Here is a 23,968-nt window from a genome sequence, read left to right on the forward strand (position 1 = left end):
GTTGAATGTGCAGGGAAACAAAGAGCACGTACAAGCAAAATGGTGTAAACATTTTACATTTTAATAAAGCTGAATTACAAAAATGATTTCTGTCCCCACATGCATTTATTTAGGTAAAAACACAAAAAAAAGTGGTCTCAGACGTGAGCAAACCCTTTAAGGAAACTCGTTTTCCTCTTATTTCTACACGTCTTGCTTAAAGCTTTTTACACAACAAAAACTTTTCCATATCCACATTGTACTAATCGCGAGGGAGACTCGGAGGATTTTCTTACTAATATACTGTAAATAGCAGATTTCTGCCCTTGACATTTCTTTTCCCCTCGGCACATTATTTGTGTCATCTTGACCTCCTCCCGCTATCACATCAGCCTTCCTCTATTAGCATGGTGGAAAGTAACTACTGGATTATGAATGATAATAACTAATGCATTTTATTGGTCTCATATTGTCTCCACTATTCTTTGTATAAAATAATAGAAATATAATCTACGGTACTCAAATGCTCTCTGTCATTTCAACAAACCTTGCACGAGTCAATAGTATAAGCAGAAAAACAAGAAACATCGTATATCATATTGTTGTAGAAAAATGCTTCTTTTTCTACTTATGAGCCATCTCTTCTCCACCCCCATCTGCCTTCTGATCTTATAATTAACACTGAAAAAACTGCAAAAATGCGTTTTGGTCAAAACAAAGCTGACTGACAGCTCACTGACGCTTCAGACCCCCATAGACCAATAAATTATCACCTATACTGTGGATAGTTAATAAGTTGTTTTCAACAGACAATCCCTTTAAGGGTTCATTAAGGGAGTCTGTCACCCATTTTTAGTGATATCATGTAAATATGTCATTCAATAGTGTGTCACATAAGGATTATATTAGTACTTTTGATTCCCCCTGACCCTGCACCTTTGATGCATAAATACCTTTTTTATCTCGGTTGAGATGTATGTAAATCGCCGCTGTCCGGTCGGATGGGTGGAGCTTATTTGCCTTCTCCCCCCTCCCTGTCTTGCTGTACGCATTTCTTTGTTCTTCTTCCTGCATTCACGTAGTGTTTCCGTGCTTGCGCATTGAAGAGAACTCCGGCACTTGCGCAGTATGCTTTGCCCAACTGTGGCCATCGGTACTGTGCATGCGCCGGTATTTTTCAGCGTGGTCTATGCCCCGGAAGTCTTCACATGCAGGACACACTTCCTGGCCACTGGATGCATTGTAAAGCCCTGCGCAGTGCAGAGGAAGCCATATTGCGCATGCGCCGGAGGCCTTTTCAATGCGCAAGATCGGAAAACTACGGCATCTGTGATATTCACAGATGAAGTTACGTTCAGCAAGCCGAGGAGGGGGGGAGAAGGCGAATAAGCCCCGCCTATCGGACCGGACCGTGGCGATTTACATACCTCTCAACCGAGATAAAAAAGGTACCGTATATACCCGTGTATAAGTCGACCCCCCTAATTTTACCTAAAAAAACTGGGAAAAATGTATTGACTCGCGTATAAGTCGAGGGTGGGAAATGCAGCCTTAGTGGGAGACAGCAGGAGGCTGAGAGAGACAGCGGGAGGCTGAGAGAGAGAGGCAACTTATGACAGGCTAACAAGCCTTTCACTTTATTGCTTTTTTAATACAGTATTTCATAACCTCATAACAGGCTCCGTACGGGCCGTGCTAGAGGAAAACCCAGCCACCCACCTCACCTACGCTCTTTTCAGCACGCATCTGCGTATGAGAATCAGAGCAGGGAGGGGGTGGGGGTGGAAATGCAAGACAGAGGAATTGAAAGTTAAAGCTGCAGAGCCGGAGGGGGAGGCGGGCCAGAGCGGCCAGAGCGACCAATTGCATTTCTCCTAAGTTCTCTGACTGGTGATTCACCAGTCAGAGAGAAAGCTTCAGCGCTGCAGAGCTGGAGGGGGAGGCGGCCCAGAGCGGCCAGAGCGGCCAATTACATTCGTCGTACCTTCTCTGACTGGTGATTCACCAGTCAGAGAGAAAACTACAGCTCTGCACAGCCGGCGGGGGAGGCGGGCCGAACCGCAGCTACTCATAAAGAAGACATGGCGCCGGAGCAACGCGGAGAACATCGCCGTGTGCTGGCAGTGTGCTGGCTGGACTGCCGCGTCCCCGCAACACCTCCCGAAAAGTAAGTTTGACTTAAAAACTTGCTTGACTCGCGTATAAGTCGAGGGGGGTCTTTTCAGCCCTTTTTTTGGGCTGAAAAACTCGACTTATACACGAGTATATACAGTAATTATGCATCAAAGGTGCGGGGTCAGGGGGAAGCAAAAGTACTAAGAGAATCATTTTGTGACATACAATTGAATGATATCTTTACATGATCTCACTAAAATTGGGTGACAGATTCCCTTTATTGCATGAAAGCAATGCATAGGGTGTCATGGCCAGTCCAAATTGCAAGAGGTAAGTTCTCTAAGCTCTCTTCCGTAGTCTAGACCCCTCTCATTCAGCGACTGGTGTGCGTTTCTCTAAAATAGTGGCAACGTGTGGAGATTAATTTTAAATGCTCCATAGCAATTTGTTGGTGTATATTATTTTACATGCATTTTTTAGGGTTTGTGAATGTAGTTCACTGATAGAATTGCTTACCTGCTGCCTGCACTCTTGCCTTGCGACTCACCACAGTCCCAAAACGATTTTGCCCCACGCAGTCATATTCACCCTTGTCAGAGGACCCATCCTCCTTATCGACATGGAAGAAAGGAATATAGAGAGAACCATTGGGAAGAGGAAACATGTCTGCCGCATTCCACAGGTGTGCGCCATTCTTCCTCCATGTAATAGTAATGGGCTGGACCCCATCTGCAGAGCACAGCAGAGTAAGAGGCTGTCCTGGTACTGCTACCTCATCGCTGGGCTCCACTGTAAATGCCAACTCCACTGAGTGTCCTTGACCTGTGAGTGAGCAAAACAGTTATTAACCAAGATGATTGGTGTATTCCATCTTTACATTACTTTCACATTTGATGTTTTTTAGGTGTTTTTTTTTGGATGTACAGTACATAAATAGAGAGATTTCAAAAATTCAAGCTTCGGTTGATTACGGTATACAGTATAGCGAATTTGATACATTTATTAGGAAAAAAACTAGGAGCATTTAAAAGCTACCAGAGTATCCACAGCAGGTTTGTTCCCAGGACGAAAACTAGATCTGGTTTATTACTAGTTTCCATATTAACTCTTGTAAATATGAAGAACATGCAGAATGTGGGTTTTGGTACTTTCCATACTTAAAGGTAGTGGAGATGTTTTCTATAAATAATAATAAATGACATCTAAATGTTACATGGACTCATAAACCTGTAATGTGCTTTGGAATATATTGCTTCTGTGTAAAAAAGAAAAAAAAAGTTAATACTTTCACAATAAGCCTTGCACACTATTACAATACAGAGCATTACAATACATGTGCGTTATAATGATCCCAGCTGGTTTGGGATACCTCAGTATAATGAAAATTTATTGTCTGGCAATGAAATCCACCTTTAAAAATGTTGGTACAGTATATTTGACACATAATAAATGCAAGGTATGTTTGCAGAATTCTGTGGCGCCCCCAGGAGTATGGCCGCCACAGTGACTTTGCCTTCCTTCAGGGAGGGTAATGCCAGGCTTGGAAGCAGTGAAGGGTCTCTCTCGCAGTTAACCTTTACATGCAACACAGTTCCGCTCCAGGCCAGCAGGGGGGACTCTGAACCGGAATTGAAGGGAGGAGTGCTCTCTGAGGGCCAAGAGGAAGGAGTAGTCAGTTAGTGTGAGGAGGGTGAAGTGTTCAGATGTGAGGGAGAAGCACAGAGATCGAGCGGAGAGGAAAGGCTCATCTCCAGTGAGAGCACATGAACTGGAGCCTGGTCTCCACGGTTGTACGGATACTAATGGTCCTGCAACAGACACCAGAGGAGTAGGAGGCTGTAAATGCCCTACCCCCATCTAAGACTCAGAGGCACAACAGCACGGAGTGAGCCAAGAGAGGAATAGCGGCTACAGCTGTCTGCCATATGAGGAGTGCCAGTAGAAGAGAATTAGGAGGAACTTCAGTGTAACTCAGTACTAGGAGTACTTCACTCAAATAAGCGCTAGGAAAGGAGACTGCACAGCCCATCTGCTGAGAGAGAACCCTGAGCTACTTCCAGGCTAGCCTGCTCCGATACCATCTGTAATCAGGACCCTGGACTGCATTTATCAAGTAAAGGTAAAGAAAATGCACCCTGCTGTGTCTTTGTCTGCTTCCTACCCTTCCGGCACTGCTACATCCCCGTGCCAACCACATCTACACTGCCCTGGGACTACAGCTTCACCTGTGGGGAGCTTTTACATCTTTGCTGCACCATACCATCAGTCCCAGTGGATCTGCAGCGTCGGCATAACATCTCACTTGCCGAACACCACAGGTGGCGTCACAAACTATTCATTTAATCAACTACATTCCACCATTCAATCTCCCCCTTTACTTGGGCGCCCAGGGCCACGGACCGGATCACCGCTGTTGTGACACATCCTGCTGACACCGGCCCGGTACCGAGTACCCCACAGCCCTGGGAGGGCGACCCACTTCTCTGCCTAAAATATGTGTTTCCTTTAAAGGAAATAAAACCTTCATTATATGGAAACAACAACACACAACCTAATGTCATGATCCAGGTTGGATCTGACAGTTTAAATGCACAAGTGAACTTTTTTTCCTTTGGCTGTGTGCCAAAGTGATGTGATTGCCCCCGGTGGCCATTAGAATTATTGCACTGTGGTGTCATTTGTTCTAAGTTGCCCAGGTGGTGGTGAGTGGTATCGCACTTTAGTTCTTTGGTTTAATGTGCACGTAATTACAAATCACGTGTTAGGCTCTATAAAAGAGTGTCAGGTGTGTTTGGTCACCGTTGGGTGATAGGTCTTCAGTTACTCATTCACAAGTAAGCCTGGATGAAAGATGGAGCTGAACAAGAGTCCTGGGCAGCCCAGCCAGAGGGGACAAGTGGCAGCTATGGAGTCTGCAAGGAGTGCTGGCATGGATTGGTGGAGTCCAACGATGGGGTCTGCAAGAAGGGCTGGCATGGCGTGGTGGAGTCGCACTTTATGATGTCAGCAGGAAGTGCTTGCATGGCTTGGTGGAGTGGCGACTATGGCGCGAGTTGCACTCAGCATGCTGGACTTGGTTGCTGAAAGCTAGACTCAAGCATGCTGGACATTTTGGCAGAAAAGTTGGACTCAAGTATGCTGGAATTTTTGGCAGAAGCTGGACTCATCTTTGGGACTCTGTTTACTGGGCAGCTGCAACTGGTGGTGGACTCTGCTCCAAGGCTGCACTATGGTGATGGATCCAGTTATGGTGATGGATCCTGTTGGAGGAGAAGATACACGTAGGTGGTGGGGCTCTGTTGCAGGGAGCACAAGCAACAGAGCAAAAAGCTAAGTGGTGTCCCCCTGTATTGTCATTTTCCCTGATGTGTGTTTAGTGCAGTGGTGAGATTAGTTTCCGCACCAACCAATTCCCTAGTGAGGGTTTAGGTGAAGGGCGAGTCAGGGTTTTAAGGTATGCGTGCGTCGCCCGGTGCGGAACCGGCATAGGGAATGTTAGGAGTGCAGGGACACTGGCTCAGGGGAGTGCAGGAGGTCTCCACATTCCCCGTTCCCTATTATTATTGTTACCCAGGTTTCCCCTTTATTATTTAAATTCACCTTACTGGAGGCGGGGTTTCCAGACTTTTGTATATATACGTGTAATATCTAAATTCGCCAGTTGGAGGCGGTGTATCCAGCTGCATGTCTTATTACTTAAATTCGCCCCACTGGAGGCGCTGTATCCAGGGTCACGTGTGTCATATGGGTTCGTCTTGCGGTACTCGCTGCATCCAGACACACGTGACCGTGACACCTAATAAGTGGCACATCCCTGAAATTAGTGTCTCAGCCCCAACATAATTATACTGTCATCAGAACACATAGCAAAAACTTGCCAACAGATTCCTTTTAATATATTCTTTAGCTTGGACTATAAAGGGGATGGGAGGTTGGGGGGACTTTACTAACTAAGCAAAAGCCTAGCAAGTACATTTAATAGAATTGTCTGAATCTACAAAATAGGGTGTTTTACTTATTTGTGCTCTTTCTTTATAGCAATAACTAACAGGAGCTGGGTTCGCCATTAGGCTGGACACACACTATCGATTTTAAAATCGGTCCGATTTTGATGCAGGAGAGTCGGACGATTATAATGCAAGTGTCATTCCAGTACAATCCAAATCTTCACACCTACCATCCGATTTACATCCGAGTGCAATGCGATTTTAACATGAGCTTTTACATACAGCAATTCTCTGTCCTTTACACATCATTTTCAAAGGAAATATTTGTCAAAACACACACGGTGATCCGCTGTGAAGACACTAAGCTTGAACTGCGGTGACCTCATCACTGGCATGTTCCCATGGTCCAAAGGTCACCCCAGTTCAGGTTGGCTGGGAACGCAGCCTCAGTGACGTCACCGCTAGTCACTGAAGCTGCGCTTCCAGCAGCTCATTTGTAAGGGGTTGCATTGAACGATATCTGCCTTTAACCCCTTTTTAATTACGTCCCGCTTTGTATAATTGTGGTTTACGTATGCAAAGTACTTTTGCTGCTACTGTATTATATTTACTGTTATCTTAAAGGGAAAGTACAGTTTCCCCTGTTTGTCACTAGATGGGGGGCATTATAATTATAGGGTTTAGTGTTACACATCGTTAAACATAGGAGGGGTCACGGTGGGATAAGGCAGGAAACACTTCCTAGTGGAGTCAGTCGGGGCCAGGGTGCCCATTAGCTTGGGTGGGCTATCTAGCCCTGGTGCCACCGTACCATGCAACGTTGCAAGTGTGGAACCCAGCCAACCAGTGACCATGGGCCGGAGCATCAGCAAGAGTAACAGCACAGCAGTAGAGGAAACTGTAATTCAAGAAGTAGTCACAGCATTGTGGGCAGGTCGCTCATCATGTGGCAGCTTATTGCGTGGGCTGATGCCCTCAGAACTGGGGAGAAACAGCTGGGGGAACTCCCGAACGAAGTAAGTCTTAACAGGGAGAATGCTGAGGAACCGAAAGATACGGTCCGACCCGGGAATGTGCTAGGTGATAGAGAGAGAAGGATAGGGAAAGAGGAAGAGTTGCATTTCATACAATCTAATACTGATGCTGTATTAAACATGGATGTGCTATGTAAGAAGATATTCAGTAAAGTAGTTTATTGGCAAGTTGAAATGGACTTTGGCTCATTTTGTGTACAACCGGACAGAGGAAGCTTCCCACCTCATGGAGGGGACCCTGAAGGTACAGGAGCTGGAATGAGCTGATGCCCTCAGAACTGGGGAGAAACAGCTGGGGGAACTCCCGAACGAAGTAAGTCTTAACAGGGAGAATGCTGAGGAACCGAAAGATACTGTCCGACCCAGGAATGTGCTAGGTGATAGAGAGAGAAGGATAGGGAAAGAGGAAGAGTTGCATTTCATACAATCTAATATTGATGCTGTATTAAATTGGATGTGCTGTGTAAGAAGAAGTTCAGTAAAGTAGTTTATTGGCAAGTTGAAATGTACTTTGGCTCATTTTGTGTACAACCGGACAGAGGAAGCTTCCCACCTCATGGAGGGGACCCTGAAGGTACAGGAGCTGGAATGATGGACAGCATATACTTGTGAAGGGAGGCCAGGGTGCATTAACACAAATAGCCTCAGCCATGACTACCACCCTGGCCAACCTTTACACATTCACCAGTCGTTTTCAGCCGGGACGGTCGCATCTTGGCATCGTCCAGGTTGAAAACTATTTCTCCCCCAGATATGGATTAAGTCATAGGACAGAACGACAGACAGGTATGATATATTGTTGTTTTATTATTTTACTTTTATTACAGGAGATCGAACGCTTCGCTGGAATTAGTCGAGTTTGTAAGTATGGTTTAATTAAGATTATTAAAGGAGTCTGTGTCTTTCTTTCAGTTAAAGGACTTTTTTATGGGTGTCTGTGTATTCTTACAATGTGACTATGGGGTTAGTAATGGGGGCGTCTTATTGACGCCTCTCCATTACTAACCACAGGGCTTGATGTCACCAGACAAAGGTGACATCAACTCCCCCAAATATTACTCCACTTGCCACTGCTACAGGACAAATGGGAAGAGCGATGCTAAGTGTAAGAATTGGCGCAACTTAGAGATGCGCCTTTTCTAGGGCGGCTGAGAGCTGATGTTTTTAGCTGGAGGGGGGCCAGTATCCATGGCCCCTTCCTATGCTATTAATATCAGCCCGCAGCTGTCTGCATAGCCTTTGCTGGCTATTAATTATAGTAGGACCCTACGTCATTTTTTTTAGGGTTCCCGATTTTAAAAGCCAATAAAGGCTAATTATACAGCTGTGAGCTGATATTATAAGCCTGGGAAGCTCCATGGGTATTACCCCCTTCCCAGGCTGTAAACTTCTGGCCCCAGCCATTGGCTTTCCCTCTGCTGTTAACGAAAATTGCGTGGGAGCCCAAGCCATTTTTTCCCCCAAAATAATCTTTTATTAATTAAATACATTTCTGGTCTTGTGCACACACACTGTACTAATTGTATTTGTCACAGACATTTATATATCTACCTATTCTATGTGTATTTACTGTATGTAATCCATCTCTTCTATCCTGTCAGCATATCTATTCTATTCTTACTTGTCAGTGTAATTTTACTGTACCCGCATATGAATTGCCGACTTTTCAAATGCGATCAGTGTGTATAAATCGGACAGCACTCGCATGGACCGAGTGCTATGTGATTTTTTTCTTGCACCCATTGACTTCTATTGCGGGATGCAATCCGAGTTCCAATTACAATCGCAGCATGCTGCGACTTTTTTCCAGTCTGATCATGATCCGTTCTGAGCTGAAAAAAAAACGCAGATGAAGACAATCATAGAATAACATTGGTCCGAATTCAATCTGATTTTTTATCGGATTGTATTCATTCAATTTCATGGCAAGTGGGAATGAGCCCTTAAGGCTCTGTTCACATGTCTATTTGGACATCCCAATTGTCTGTTCCATTTTACAGACAAAAGGCAGCAGAGGGCCCCCATTGAGTATTATAGAGTCCATCTGCTTTCCTTTTGGTGTCCGTCATGAAGGATTTTTCTTTTGTTTCTAAAAAGAAATCCCTTAATAATCAGTCGGGTCCTTCTGCTTCCGTTTGCATAACTTGTTCCACTTGTCTGTTCCTAAACTGGCAAGGACTAAATGAATGTCTGAATGGTCTTCTGAAAGGCAGCTAAGTGAGGAAAGTGACAGCCATTATTTCACATATGCCATCAGTAAATGGCTTGGGATGGTTTAGCCCCGCTAATGACTGCACATTAACACCCACTTTTGGGAGTGGTTTGCAAAAATCCTGCATTTTTCATGGTTTGGTTCCCAGGGTAGTCCTGACCAAATCGAGACTAATGGCAAGTATAGCAAAAGGGCACCTCTTGTCCTGCAACCAGCAGACTCGCAGTGTTCCCCAACTCCAGTCCTCAAGAGCCACCAACAGGTCATGTTTTAAGGATTTTCTTAGCATGGCCCAGATGATGGAATTGTTACCTGTCTAGGTGATGGAATGCTCACCTGGGCAATACTAAGGAAATCCTGAAAACATGACCTGTTGGTGGGTCTGGAGGACCAAAGTTGGGGAACACTGCAGTAGAGAATTCAATCATTCCTATGAGCATTGTGTAAGGTTTATTTCCCTGTGTTGTTTTCTGTTAAATGGAACCTGTCACCAGGTTTAGCCAATAAGAGATAAGTCCATCATCTTTCAGGGTTGATATACAGCATTCTATAATGTTGTACATCTGCCCCCAACCCGACCTGGAAGAGAAGAAAAATAACTTTCATTATACTTACCTGCGGGGTGGTCTGGCTCGCTGGTCTTGGTCCGGTGCCTCCTCTCTTCTTGCGATGCTGCCCTTCCACTTGCTTAGTGTGGATGACGCGTCTCCTCTGCACTGCGCTCCTGTACAGGCGTATTTCTCTGCCCTGTTGAAAGTACTGCAGTGCGCAGGTGGCGGGAAAGGTCAAAGAGCCCCGGCGCATGCACACTGCAGTACTTTGCTCTGCAACCGACAGTGCAGAGAAGTACTCCTGCACAGGAAAGAAGGGATGCCTCATTCACATGAAGCAATCAGGAAGATGGGGATCGTAAGAAGATGGGAGGCGCCGGACAAAGACCAGTGATGCCCATCGGACCGGACCGCAGCGCAGATGAGTATAATAAAAGTTTTTTTTCTCCCCTTACAGGTTTGGTTGGGGGCAGATATACAGCATTATAGAAAGCTATATATCTGCTCTGAAAGGTAATGGCTGTATCTCTTATTGCCCAAACCTGGTGATAGATTCAATTTAATGGACTCTGCTAGCGTGTAGGAATTGTCCATAGGTTGAGAACTCATTTAAGGCCCAATTGGTACAGTTGGATTTATACTATGACCATTAGTTCCAAAGGCCTAAGAAATCTGTGTTCGTTTAGAAATATTTTAAAAAATTGCCTCCATATGCTTCTACATTTTGGGTTAACGCCATGAATAAGGGCTTTTCAGCCTGATACGTGTAAGCGTACTGTTTCAAATTGGATTTTATTGGTGCGTTAGAGTTCTGGTTATTTTCTGTTCTGCTGTCAGCGATCACACAGGGCATTGGGATCTGGTATATAAGAACAGGGTGAGTGAAATTCTTTTGGTTCAGACTATAGATTCCAGTAATTGTCTGTAGCTCCAGTGTAAAATACATGGACTGCTTATTTAGAAGTGCTCTACCATGACCAATATTTGGGCATGTTTTCAGCACCCCTTCTCACCCATGAAAGTAAGTGTTGATTTTTATGTAACACATTTCTCATTTTTCACATTTGCAGCCTGTCTTATCTAAAAACACCAGATGTATCTAGTGCCACCCACACTACGAAAGGCTCCTCAGCCTCTACATGCAGAAAATCCTGCTGTAAAATGATCTTATGAAGTCCATTAGACTATATGGATACAAGCTGCTGGTTCTTGACTTCTATTAGCCCCTAATTAGGTTTCAATGCCTGTTACATCTGCTGCAGGTAATAGGTCCATAGTAATGTGTTAATGTATTTCATACTATATTTATTCGTCTTTCAACTCTTTGACTTTCTTATGTCATCATTTACGGTGTATAAATACAAATGATTTTTTGTTCTTTATACACAACCAAACAACTGGGCCAAATTTGCACCAAATTTGCCAAATAAGTAAATTATGAAGTTTGGAAGGTTTTGCTCCAGGTTTCATCTCTCTCTAGGACCTGCCATTCTCCATATATTCACCCCCCAAAAAAGTGGTATGTCTCAGCAAATATTAGTTTACATCCAAACAATGGACAAATCTGCCCCAAATTTGCCACATAGATATAAAGGGAGCACTTTCAAAGGTTTTGCACCAGGTGTCAGCTCTGTTGGACCTAAAATTATCGATATATTCACTAAAAGTAACAGAATATCACAGCAAATATTAATTTACAGTAAAACAACTGGACCAACTTGCCCCAAATGTGTCACATAGGTAAATCAGTAGCTTTGGAAGGTTTTGCACTAAATTTCAGCTCTCTAAAATTACCAATCTAAGCATATTCACAACCAAATATACAAAAGAAAATATTAATTTACAGCTAAAGAACTGGACTAATTTGCCCAAAATTTTGCATAGGTAAATCAGATTTTTATGGAAGGTTTTAGACCGTGTTTCAGCTCATAACATCTGAGGATTGAACACAGATAAACATCTGATTAGATAGTTTGTCAGTTATGCCAAAATCGTCAGTCTTGGATGACATTAGCCTAAAATGTATGGCCATCTTTAGGGTTAGCGATCTATATTATATACAGTGGGTGCGGAAAGTATTCTGACCCCTTTACATTTTTCACTCTTTGTTTCATTGCAGCCATTTGGTAAATACAAAAAAATTCTTTTTTTCTCATTAGTGTACACTCTGCACCCCATCATGACTGAAAAAAATCAGAAATGTAGAAATTTTTGCATATTTTTAAAAAAGAAAAACTGAGATATCACATGGTCATAAGTATTCAAACCCTTTGCTCAGACATTCATATTTATGTCACATGCTGTCCATTTCCTTGTGATCCTCCTTGAGATGGTTCTACTCCTTCATTGGAGTCCAGCTGTGTTTAATTAAACTGATAGGACTTGATTTGTAAAGGCACACACCTGTCTACATAAGACATCACAGCTCACAGTGCATGTCAGACCAAATGAGAATCATGAGGTTAAAGGAACTGGCCAAGGAGCTCAGAGATAGAATTGTGGCAAGACACAGATCTGGCCAAGGTTACAAAAGGATTTCTGCAGTACTCAAGGTTCCTAAGAGCACAGTGGCCTCCATAATCCTTAAATGGAAGAAGTTTGCAACCACCAGAAGTCTTCCTAGATCTGTCCGTCCAGCCAAACTGAGCAATTGTGGGAGAAGAGCCTTGGTGAGAGAGTTAAAGAAGAACCCCAAGATCACTGTGGCTGAGCTCCACAGATGCAGTAGGGAGATGGGAGAAAGTTCCACAAAGTCAACTATCACTGCAGCCCTCCACCAGTCGGGCCTTTATAGCCTCTCCTTAGTGCCAGACAAATGAAAACCTGCATAGAGTTTGCTAAAAAAAACACATGAAGGACTCCCAGACTATGAGAAATAAGATTCCCTGGTCTCATGAGACGAAGATAGAACTTTTTGGTGATAATTCTAAGCGGTATTTGTGGAGAAAACCAGGCACTGTTCATCATCTGCCCAATACAATGGGGGGAGTTTTTCAGCTGCAGGGTCAGGACGACTGGTTGCATTTGAAAGAAACATGAATGCGGCCAAGTATAGAGATATCATGGATGAAAACCTCTTCCAGAGTGCTCTGAACCTCAGACTTGGCAGAAGGTTCACCTTCCAACAAAACAATGACCCTAAGCACACAGCTAAAATAACAAAGGAGTGGCTTCAGAACAACTCTGTGACCATTCTTGACTGGTCCAGCCAGAGCCCTGACCTAAACCCAATTGAGCATCTCTGGATAGACCTGAAAATCGCTGTCCACCAACGTTCTCCATCTATCTTGATGGAACTGGAGAGGATCTGCAAGGAAGAATGGCAGAGGATCCCCAAATCCAGGTGTCAAAAACTTGTTGCATCATTCCCAAGGAGACTCATGGCTGTGCTAGCTCAAAAGGGTGCTTCTACTCAATACTGAGCAAAGGGTCTGAATAGTTATGACCACGTGATATTTCAGTTTTACTTTTTTAATAAATTTGCAAAAGTTTCTACATTTCTGTTTTTTTCTGTCAAGATGGGGTGCACAGTGTACATGAAAGAGAAAAAATGAACTTTTTTGAATTTACCAAATGGCTGCAATGAAATAAAAAGTGAAAAATATAAAGGGGTCTGAATACTTTCGGCACACACTGTATAAAAGGGAAAACATATGTAAGCAAACATTCCCCTCCTTTTTCCCACTCAAACCAATCTTCATTATCACTTTTAGAATATGTGCACACGCTGCGTATTTCTGCACCTTTTCTACTTCTCTTGGCAGGAAAAACACAGTTGCAAAAATGCATGTTTTTGCTTGCGTTTTTGATTGATTTGAGTGAAGTCTATGGTGTAAAATGCAAGGCAAAAACGCACGGAGAATTCACTTGCAGCAGCAGATTATTTCCTGCACCAAGTCTGCAAGTCAAAAATACTCAACGTGTGCATAACACTTCAGGTTTCTCATTCACTTTGATGGCATCAGGTTTTGCCACAAATAGGTGCAGAAAAAACGCAACAAAAGCGCACCAAATCTGCAACATGTGCACATAGCCTTAGGCTTTCTTTTTACGCCAGTCTTCATTAACAGTCCCAGGGTCGGCTTCAGCACCCAGCGCACCCAAGCAAATGCCAGGGGCCCTGGACATACGGGGGGCCCACTCGCCGTTGAAATGGGGCCTGGCGGGTGAGGGGCCTACCAACACCAGCAAATACTTTTGCTGGATGTGCATCCATTGGGTCCGTGGGCAGCAATTCATGCTTCCAGTCAATCAGAGGCCAGCAGCTGACATCGGCATGCGCGTGACTGGGGACACATGGCAGTGACGTCATGCACTTCCATCGCTGGTACGCTGTTAAGTCAGCTGCCGGCTTCAGAAGAGGACATCACGCAGTTGGGAGCTGATGGGAGGAGAGTGTGTTTCTCTTTTTTTTAAATGAGTGCGTACACGGTGCCCATATTACTAAGTGGATGTCTATAGACTGTGCATTATACTATGTGGATGGCTATGGACTGTGCATTATACTACAGTACATGGATGACTATGGGCTATGCATTATACTACATGGATGAATATGGGCTGTGCATTATGCCACATGTATGACTATGGGTTGTACATTATACCAAATGTATGACTATGGTCTGTGCATTATAATACATGGATGACTATGGGCTGTGCATGATAATACATGGATGATTATGGGCTGTGCATTATAATACATGGATGAGTGGGGAAATCTTTGACATTATACTATAGCTACACTACGGTTCAAAAGTTTGGAGTCACTCAGACAATTTTGTGTTTTCTGTGAAAGCTCCTACTTTTATTAATCAAATGAGTTGCCAAATTAATTTAAAATCTAGTCCAGACATTGACAAGGTTCGAAAAAAAGATAAATTTGAAATAATAATTTTCTCCTACAAACTTTGCTTCTGTCAAAGAATGCTGCCTTTGCAGCAATCACAGCATAGCAGACCTTCGGCATTCTAGCAGTTAATTTGCAGAGGAAATCTGGAGAAATTTCACCCCATACTTCCAGAAGCTCCTGCCATCAGTTGGTTTGGCTTCATGGGCACTTTTTGCATACCATACGGTCAAGCTGCTCCCACAACAGCTCAATGGGGTTGAGATCTGGTGACTGCGCTGGTCACTCCATTACAGATAGAATACCAGCTGCCTGATTCTTCCCTAAATATTTCTTGCATAATTTGGAGGTGTTCTTTGGGTCATTGTCCTGTTGTAGGAAGAAATTGGCTCCAATCAAGCGCTGTCCACAGGGTATGGCATGGCGTTGCAAAATGGAGTGATAGACTTCCTTATTCAAAATCCCTTTTACTTTGTACAAATCTCCCACTTTACCAGCACCAAAGCAACCCCAGTCCATCACATTACCTCCACCATGCTTGACAGATGGCGTCAGGCACTCTTCCAGCATCTTTTCAGTTGTTCTGCGTCTCACAAATGTTCTTCTGTGTGATCCAAACACCTCAAACTTGGATTTGTCTGTCCATAACACTTTTTTCCAATCTTCCTCTGTCCAATGTCTGTGTTCTTTTGCCCATATTAATCTTTTCCTTTTATCAGTCTCAGATATGGCTTTTTCTTTGCCAGTCTGCCCTGAAGGCCAGCATCCCGGAGTCGCCTCTTCAATGTAGACGTTGACTATGGTGTTTTGCGTGTACTATTTAATAAAGCTGCCAGTTGAAGACCTGTGAGGCGTCGATTTCTCAAACTACAGACTCTAATGTACTTGTCTTGTTGCTCAGTTGTGCAGTGGTGCCTCCCACTTCTCTTTCTACTCTGGTTAGAGCCTGTTTGTGCTTTCCTCTGAAGAGAGTAGTACACATCGTTGTAGGAAATCTTCAGTTTCTTGGCAATTTCTCACATGGAATAGCCTTCATTTCTAAGAACAAGAATAGACTGTCGAGTTTCACATGAAAGTTCTTTTTATCTGGCCATTTTGAGAGTTTAATGGAACCAACAAATGTAATGCTCCAGATTCTCAACTAGTTTAAAGGAAGGTCAGGTTTATAAATTTTCTAATCAGCCGAACAGTTTTCAGCTGTGCCAACATACTTGCACAAGGGTTTTCAAGGGTATTCTAACCATCCATTAAGGTACTGTCACACTTAGCGATGCACCAGCAATCCCGACAACGATATGGATCGCTGGTGCATCGCTAAGTGGTCGCTAGTGAGCTGCCACACAGGCAGATCTCACCAGCGACATAGCAGTGGTCGGGGGTCGCTACTTACCTGTCAGACGAGGCGATCCTGACGTCCTCCCGCCCGCATCCACGCGTCGCTCGTCGGCGCCACAGGAAGCCCAGCAGGAAGCTGACGACGAGAAACGGCCCAGGCCGTTCTCGCGCGATCAGCGATAATCATCGGGGGAGCCGGTCGGAGGTAAATATCACACATAGCGATATCGCTAGCAATATCGCTGCTGCGTCACAAAACCAGTGACGTTACAGCGATATTGCTAGCAATATCGCTTAGTGTGACGGGGCCTTTAGCCTTCTTACACAGTTAGCAAACTCAAAGTACCATAAGAACACTGGAGTGATGGTTGTTGGATATGGGCCTCTATACACCTATGAAGATATTGCATTACAAACCAGACATTTGCAGCTAGAATAGTCATTTACCACATTAACAATGTATAGAGTGTATTTCTGAATCATTTAATGTTAGCTTCATTGGAAAAACTGTGCTTTTCTTTCAAAAATAAGGAAATTTCTAAGTGACCCTAAACCTTTGATCGGTAGTGTATATTTCTCTGCCATTTCTGTGCATCATGATTCGTGGTATGTGTTAAAGGGGCCCACTGAGACACTTTTTTCTGGGGCCCACGAAAATCTGGAGCTGGCCCTGAACAGTGCGCTGGAGTAAGATGTGCCAAATTCAATAATAGGTGTGTGCCTCTTAAAGGGAACCTGCCGGAAAATCTCAAAGAAGAGCCCTGACACATGCGCACTGCAGTACTTTGCTCTGCCCTAGTGAGGGCAGAGAAATACGCCTGCACTGGAGTGTGATGCCAGAAACATTGTGTGGATGAAAGTAGCATACATCATCCACATGAAGCACAGAAGCAGGATGGCATCAAAAGAAGAAGGGAGGCGCCGGCCAGACCGGCAATACCCCTCAGACCCCTATTTTCAGGTGAGTATGTGTATGTGTGTGTATCGAGCCCCGCCCCCATTATGATGTCATAATGGTTGCCATGGTGATGCTGATGTCATAATAGCTTGCAATGGCGAAGATGATGTCATAATGGTTGCCATGGCGGCGATTATGCCATAATAGGTTGCAATGGTGAAGGTTATCTCATAATGGTTGCCATGGGGGCGATGATGTCATAATGGGTATATGGACTATGGGATGGAGGATATGTATGATGGGTATATGGGCACGGGACTATGGGATGGAGGATATCTATGATGGGTATATGGGCACGGGACTATGGGATGGAGGATAATCATTATAATTTGTTATAACTAACCACAGTTAGTTACTATGCCAGGGCAACGCAGGGCTCTTCAGCTAGTTGCACTATATCCCTCTGCTAGTAAAGCCAGAATTGAGTCCTTCTTTTCGTCACTCAAGACTTAAGCTCTTGGCCTTCTTAAACGCCAGTGTTGCATCTCATTGCTTTCATCAAACACTTATCACGATGTAAGTGTGAAAATGCATGCGGCCAGGGACCCGGAGAGCTTCCTGTCATCATCACAGCACTATACTCGTCAGCAGGAGGATTCCCAGTAGCTCACACAGTAGCAAGTTATTGAGTTACACAGATAATTCACGGATGGAATTCCAAGATTTTTCTCACCAACCTTCTGATTTTTCCCAGCTGCAGTTCACGGACACTCCACCTGTTTTAATAAATTAGTGACTTTCGGCAGCTTCTTTGTTTTTAAATCTATTAACCCTCGACTGACGCACAGAAATATGATAAGTCACGATGACCCATCGTATCATGTCATGTCATCAGTTACAGGACACTTGACTATGAAATACAATCCAGCCACCAAAATACATTTAAGTATGAAAGAAATTAATGCAAGTAATGGAAAATAAAATCGATTTTAAGCCGTAGTGTACACTAATGAGATATATAAATGCCTTGCCCAATGTTTTCTACAGCAATTTTGTGGGGTTTTTTGTAACATTTTGACTGGACAGTGTACAAGGGGTACACCTTGTCACGGTGGGACAGCTTTATGCTTTTTTTGATTAAAAACAGTGTTTACTAAGTACCATATGATAATTAGTTAATGCACTTGCTTTTACTTATTTATTTTCATTAGGGTATATGCCCACATTAGTAGACAGAAACATAAGGGGTGTTCCAGCAGATAAAATTTCTTGCTTTATTGAAAAATTAAAATAGTGCAACAGCTTACTCCTCAGGAGTGGATGGATGTGCTATGAGGCACTGAGACAACAGCTACACGTTTCGACCCTACATGGGTCTTTATCACAGCTGCACATTACTAGCATAGTGCAAACCTTATACTTAGTGCTGACCAATGAGAACTGCAATATAAATCACATGAGCAAGCCAAAGGTCCTGTGAGCATTACTACAATGCCTATGTTCCATAGAGACCAATGACGATATCACCTTCTATCACATGTTCTAATAGAAAGGTCCTGTGTGCAAAATTCCACATTCTCTAGGTTTGCATAATGATACAACATAAAAACAAATTAATTAACATATATACAAATACTTAAAATATAGCAATAACCATCCATAATGATACATGATCTCTGTTCTTTTGTTTAACCCATTTAGATATCTAGACCCCGAGAGAATATCCAAAAAGCCTCTCTTGTAAGAAGGCGTCTTTTTCCATCTCCACCACGCTTTGAATTTTTAACCCATTCTATTCCTGCAACTGACCGCCTCCAAATCCCCATTATGCTGCATTAGAAATGCTTAGACACCATAGAAGTGTTGCGTGTATTGATACTATTATTTTCTACATCCCTAATATGCTCCAGGATGCGAGTTTTTAGTTTCCTTGTTGTGCAGCCTACATAGGATAAATTGCATATTTTACAATGTATCCTATAGACCACATTTTCTGTATTACAATTAATAAATTGTTTGATGTAATACCTCTGGATATTGCCTGAGTCATTAAATGTTTTTGTTTTTTGTGCATATCTGCACATTTTACATTTACTAGAACCACATTTATAAAAGCCGGTGGTATTTAGCCAATTTTCCGATAATGCTGCAGATGTAAAGAAACTAGGGGATACAATATCTCCAATAGTGGGAGCTCGTCTGGCAACAACATTGGTGCCAGTATCTAACATTTTTGCTAATGTTTCATCCTCACAGAGGATTGGTAGGCATTTAAAAAAAATTGCAGACTATATTCAAGACTGACAAATATGTTATTATTTTTATTCATGTCTCTCTTTTTTATGGGATTCACATTATTTTTTGGTTCCAATAAATCTTTTCTGTCCCTATTATCTGCCCTGATTTTAGCTCTTTCTAACATCCAATTTGTATAGCCCCGTTTTTTCAGTTTTTTGTGCAGCGCATCAAATTCTTTGTTTTTCACCTGTTCCTCCGTGCAGTTTTTTTTTAACCTTATATGTTCTCCAACGGGAAAAGATTTAATTACATGCCTAGGATGTCCACTTCGGGCATGTAATATAGTGTTCCCTGTAATAGGTTTACAGTAAGTGTTAGACATAATTTTTTGTCCTACATTTCCCCTTAATTCTAGATCTAAAAATGATATTTGGGTTTTATTGGATTTGTGAGTGAATCTGATGTTATAGGTATTGGAGTTAATGTAATCCACAAATGCTGGTATGGTAGATACATCACCCTCCCAGATAATGAGGGTATCATCGATATATCTACCATACCAGTGGATACGCTGCACATAGGGGTTATTCACTGAATAAATATATTGTTTTTCCCAAAATGCCATGGTCAGATTAGCCAAGGATGGGGAGTACTTAGCTCCCATTGGGACTCCAGACTTCTGTAGATAGATAGTGCCATATAGTGCCATCAAATGCCAAAAAATTATGTTTGAGAAGAAAAAACACAACCTGCAACAGAAAATTGATCAAATCTTCTGAATATTCATTGTAACTCTGTAAAAAATACTCCAAAGCTTCCATAGCCAAATACTGCGGGATGCAAGTGTACAGCGATATAACATCGCAACTAAGCCATACAAAATTTTCTCGCCATGTTTTATCAGAAAAAGTGGCTAAAACATCCCTAGAATCTTTGAGGTAGCCTGGTAAACTCCGTACCAATGGCTGAAGAAGAGAATCAGCCCCTTCACAAAGGTGCTCATTTGAAGACCCAATACCCGATACAATTGGTCTCATAGGAGGGATATCTGCAATTTTATTAATTTTGGGCAAGCCATATATGATTGGCAAAATCGGATCCTGAACTATCAAATATTCAGCTTGTTTTTTATTTACTACTAGCTGAAGAGCCCGGCGCTGCCCGGGCATAGTAGCTAACTGTGGTTAGTTATAGAAAATTATAATTATCCTCCATCCCATAGTCCCGTGCTCATATACCCATCATACATATCCACGATCCCATAGGCCCGTGCCCATATACCCATCATACATATCCTCCATCCCATAGTCGAGTGCCCATATACCCATCACACATCCTCCATCCCATAGTCCCATGCCCATATACCCATCATACATATTCTCCATCCCATAGTCCCATTCCCATATACCCATCATACATATTCTCCATCCCATAGTCCCATGCTCATATACCCATCATACATATACGCCATCCCATAGTCGAGTGCCCATATACCCATCACACATCCTTCATCTCATAGTCCCGTGCCCATATACCCATCATACATATCCTCCATCCCATAGTCCCGTGCCCATATACCCATCATACATATCCGCCATCTCATAGTCCCGTGCCCATATACCCATCATACATATCCTCCATCCCATAGTCCAGTGCCCATATACCCATCACACATCCTCCATCCCATAGTCCCGTGCCCATATACCCGTCAAACATATGCTCCATCCCATAGTCCAGTGCCCATATACCCATCACACATCCTCCATCCCATAGTCCCGTGCCCATATACATATCCTCCATCCCATAGTCCCGTGCCCATATACCCGTCATACACATCCTCCATCCCATAGTCCGGTGCCCATATACTCATCACACATCCTCCAATCCATAGTCAACCATTATGACATCATAATGAGCGGCCCCAGGGCTTGCAACCTTTGATGACATCAGCGTCACCATGGCAACCATTGTGACATCATAATGAGGGGCGGGGCTTGATACGCACACACTGCTTCCCCAGTATGCAAATAGGGGCATTGTGACATCACAATGAGGGGTGGGGCTTGACGCGCACACACTTTTTCCCCCAGTATGTAGATAGGGGCAACATTGTTTGGTGAATTGGAATGCGTGGGGTTAAAATTTCGCCTCACAACATAGCTTAGGACGCTCTCGGGGTCCAGACGTGTGACTGTGCCAAATTTTGTGGCTGTAGTTGCGACGGTGTGGATGCCTATCCCGGACATACAAACAAACATACACACACACACATACACACATACATACACACATACACACTTTGAGCTTTATATATTAGATGCCCATATTAAGACCTTCCATGACTATATCTTCAGCTATTTTGTTATAGGTTTTTGTTGGATTAGAGATTAAATTCTCATAAACCTCATTGTCAGATAAAAGTTTTAACATTTGATTTTTGTAATCCTTAGCGTTAAGGACTACCACCATACCTCTCTTATCACTGTGTTTGATTACTATATCTGTCATGTTTTTCAGGTCTGTCAGTGCAGTTTTTTGTTTTTTACTGAAGTTTTTTTAAACACGAGTATCAATAGAGATTTCGTCTTTCAGTTGTTTAAGTTCTCTTTCTAGAACTTCCTGAAATTTATCCATACACTCCCCTCTACTTTGTATCGGGTAAAAATAAGGATTTTTAACATTTAAGTGCTGAGACTGATTAACTTTGTCTGTGTCACCTACACCATTTTCAGATTCTAAAGACTGCAGATTTAGGATAGATAATTGTTCTCTATGAAATAAAATCCAGCCACCAAAGTACATTTAAGTATGAAAGAAATTAATGCAAGTAATGGAAAATAAAATCGATTTTAAGCCGTAGTGTACACTAATGAGTTATATAAATGCCTTGCCCGATGTTTTCCACAGCAATTTTGTGGGGTTTTTTGTAACATTTTGACTGGACAGTGTACAAGGGGTACAGCTTGTCACGGTGGGACAGCTTTATGCTTTTTTTGATTAAAAACAGTGTTTACTAAGTACCATATGATAATTAGTTAATGCACTTGCTTTTACTTATTTATTTTCATTAGGGTATATACCCACATTAGTAGACAGAAACATAAGGGGCGTTCCAGCTGATAAAATTTCTTTCTTTATTGAAAAATTAAAATAGTACAGCGGCTTACTCCTCAGGAGTGGATGGATGTGCTATGAGGCACTGAGACAACAGCTACGCGTTTCGACCCTACATGGGTCTTTATCACAGCTGCAAATTACTAGCATAGTGCAAACCTTATACTTAGTGCTGACCAATGAGAACTGCAATGTAAATCACATGAGCAAGCCAAAGGTCCTGTGAGCATTACTACAATGCCTATGTTCCATAGAGACCAATGACGATATCACCTTCTATCACATGTTCTAATAGAAAGGTCCTGTGTGCAAAATTCCACATTCTCTAGGTTTGCATAATAATACCACATAAAAACAAATTAATTAACATATATACAAATACTTAAAATATAGCAATAACCATCAATAATGATACATGATCTCTGTTCTTTTGTTTAACCCATTTGGATATCTAGACCCCAGAGAGAATATCCAAAAAGCCTCTCTTGTAAGAAGGCGTTTTTTTCCATCTCCACCACGCTTTGAATCTTTAACCCATTCTATTCCTGTAACTGACATTGCCTCCAAATCCCCATTATGCTGCATTAGAAAATGCTTAGACACCATAGAAGTGTTGCGTGTATTGATACTATTATTTTCCACATCCCTAATGTGCTCCAGGATGCGAGTTTTTAGTTTCCTTGTTGTACAGCCTACATAGGATAAATTGCATATTTTACAATGTATCCTATAGACCACATTTTCTGTATTACAATTAATAAATTGTTTGATGTAATACCTCTGAATATTGCCTGAGTCATTGAATGTTTTTGTTTTTTGTGCATATCTGCACATTTTACATTTACTAGAACCACATTTATAAAAGCCGGTGGTTTTAAGCCAATTTTCCGATAATGCTGCAGATGTAAAGAAACTAGGGGATACAATATCTCCAATAGTGGGAGCTCGTCTGGCAACAACATTGGTGCCAGAATCTAATATTTTTGCTAATGTTTCATCCTCATAGAAGATTGGTAGGCATTTAAAAAAATGCTCTTTATTTTGTCAAATTGCAGACTATATTCAAGACTGACAAATATTTTATTATTTTTATTCATGTCTCTCTTTTTTATGGGATTCACATTATTTTTTGGTTCCAATAAATCTTTTCTGTCCCTATTATCTGCCCTGATTTTAGCTCTTTCTAACATCCAATTTGCATAGCCCCGTTTTTTCAGTTTTTTGTGCAGCGCATCAAATTCTTTGTTTTTCACTTGTTCCTCCGTGCAGTTTCTTTTTAACCTTATATGTTCTCCAACGGGAACAGATTTAATTACATGCCTAGGATGTCCACTTCGGGCATGTAATATAGTGTTCCCTGTAATAGGTTTACAGTAAGTGTTAGACATAATTTTTTGTCCTACATTTCCCCTTAATTCTAGATCTAAAAATGATATTTGGGTTTTATTGGATTTGTGAGTGAATCTGATGTTATAGGTATTGGAGTTAATGTAATCCACAAATGCTGGTATGGTAGATACATCACCCTCCCAGATAATGAGGGTTTCATCGATGTATCTACCATACCAGTGGATACACTGCACATAGGAGTTATTCACTGAATAAATAAATTGTTTTTCCCAAAATGCCATGGTCAGATTAGCCAAGGATGGGGAGTACTTAGCTCCCATTGGGACTCCAGACTTCTGTAGATAGATAG

The 23,968-nt window shown here is 42.5% G+C and overlaps 1 protein-coding gene across 1 annotated transcript in view; it reads right to left on the reverse strand.

Annotated features, from left to right (window-relative positions):
• The window catches only part of IGDCC3 (immunoglobulin superfamily DCC subclass member 3), a 267,620-nt gene that overhangs the window by 209,878 nt on the left and 33,774 nt on the right, over positions 1 to 23,968 (reverse strand). The window contains exon 2 of the mRNA XM_073568864.1: positions 2,611 to 2,916. Coding sequence (XP_073424965.1) covers positions 2,611 to 2,916 — 306 coding nt within the window. The remainder of the gene's footprint in view (positions 1 to 2,610; positions 2,917 to 23,968) is intronic.

This window comes from Dendrobates tinctorius, unplaced genomic scaffold (assembly GCF_039654945.1).
Source record: "Dendrobates tinctorius isolate UK_male_01 unplaced genomic scaffold, ASM3965494v1 ptg000022l, whole genome shotgun sequence".
Taxonomy (NCBI): domain Eukaryota; kingdom Metazoa; phylum Chordata; class Amphibia; order Anura; family Dendrobatidae; genus Dendrobates; species Dendrobates tinctorius.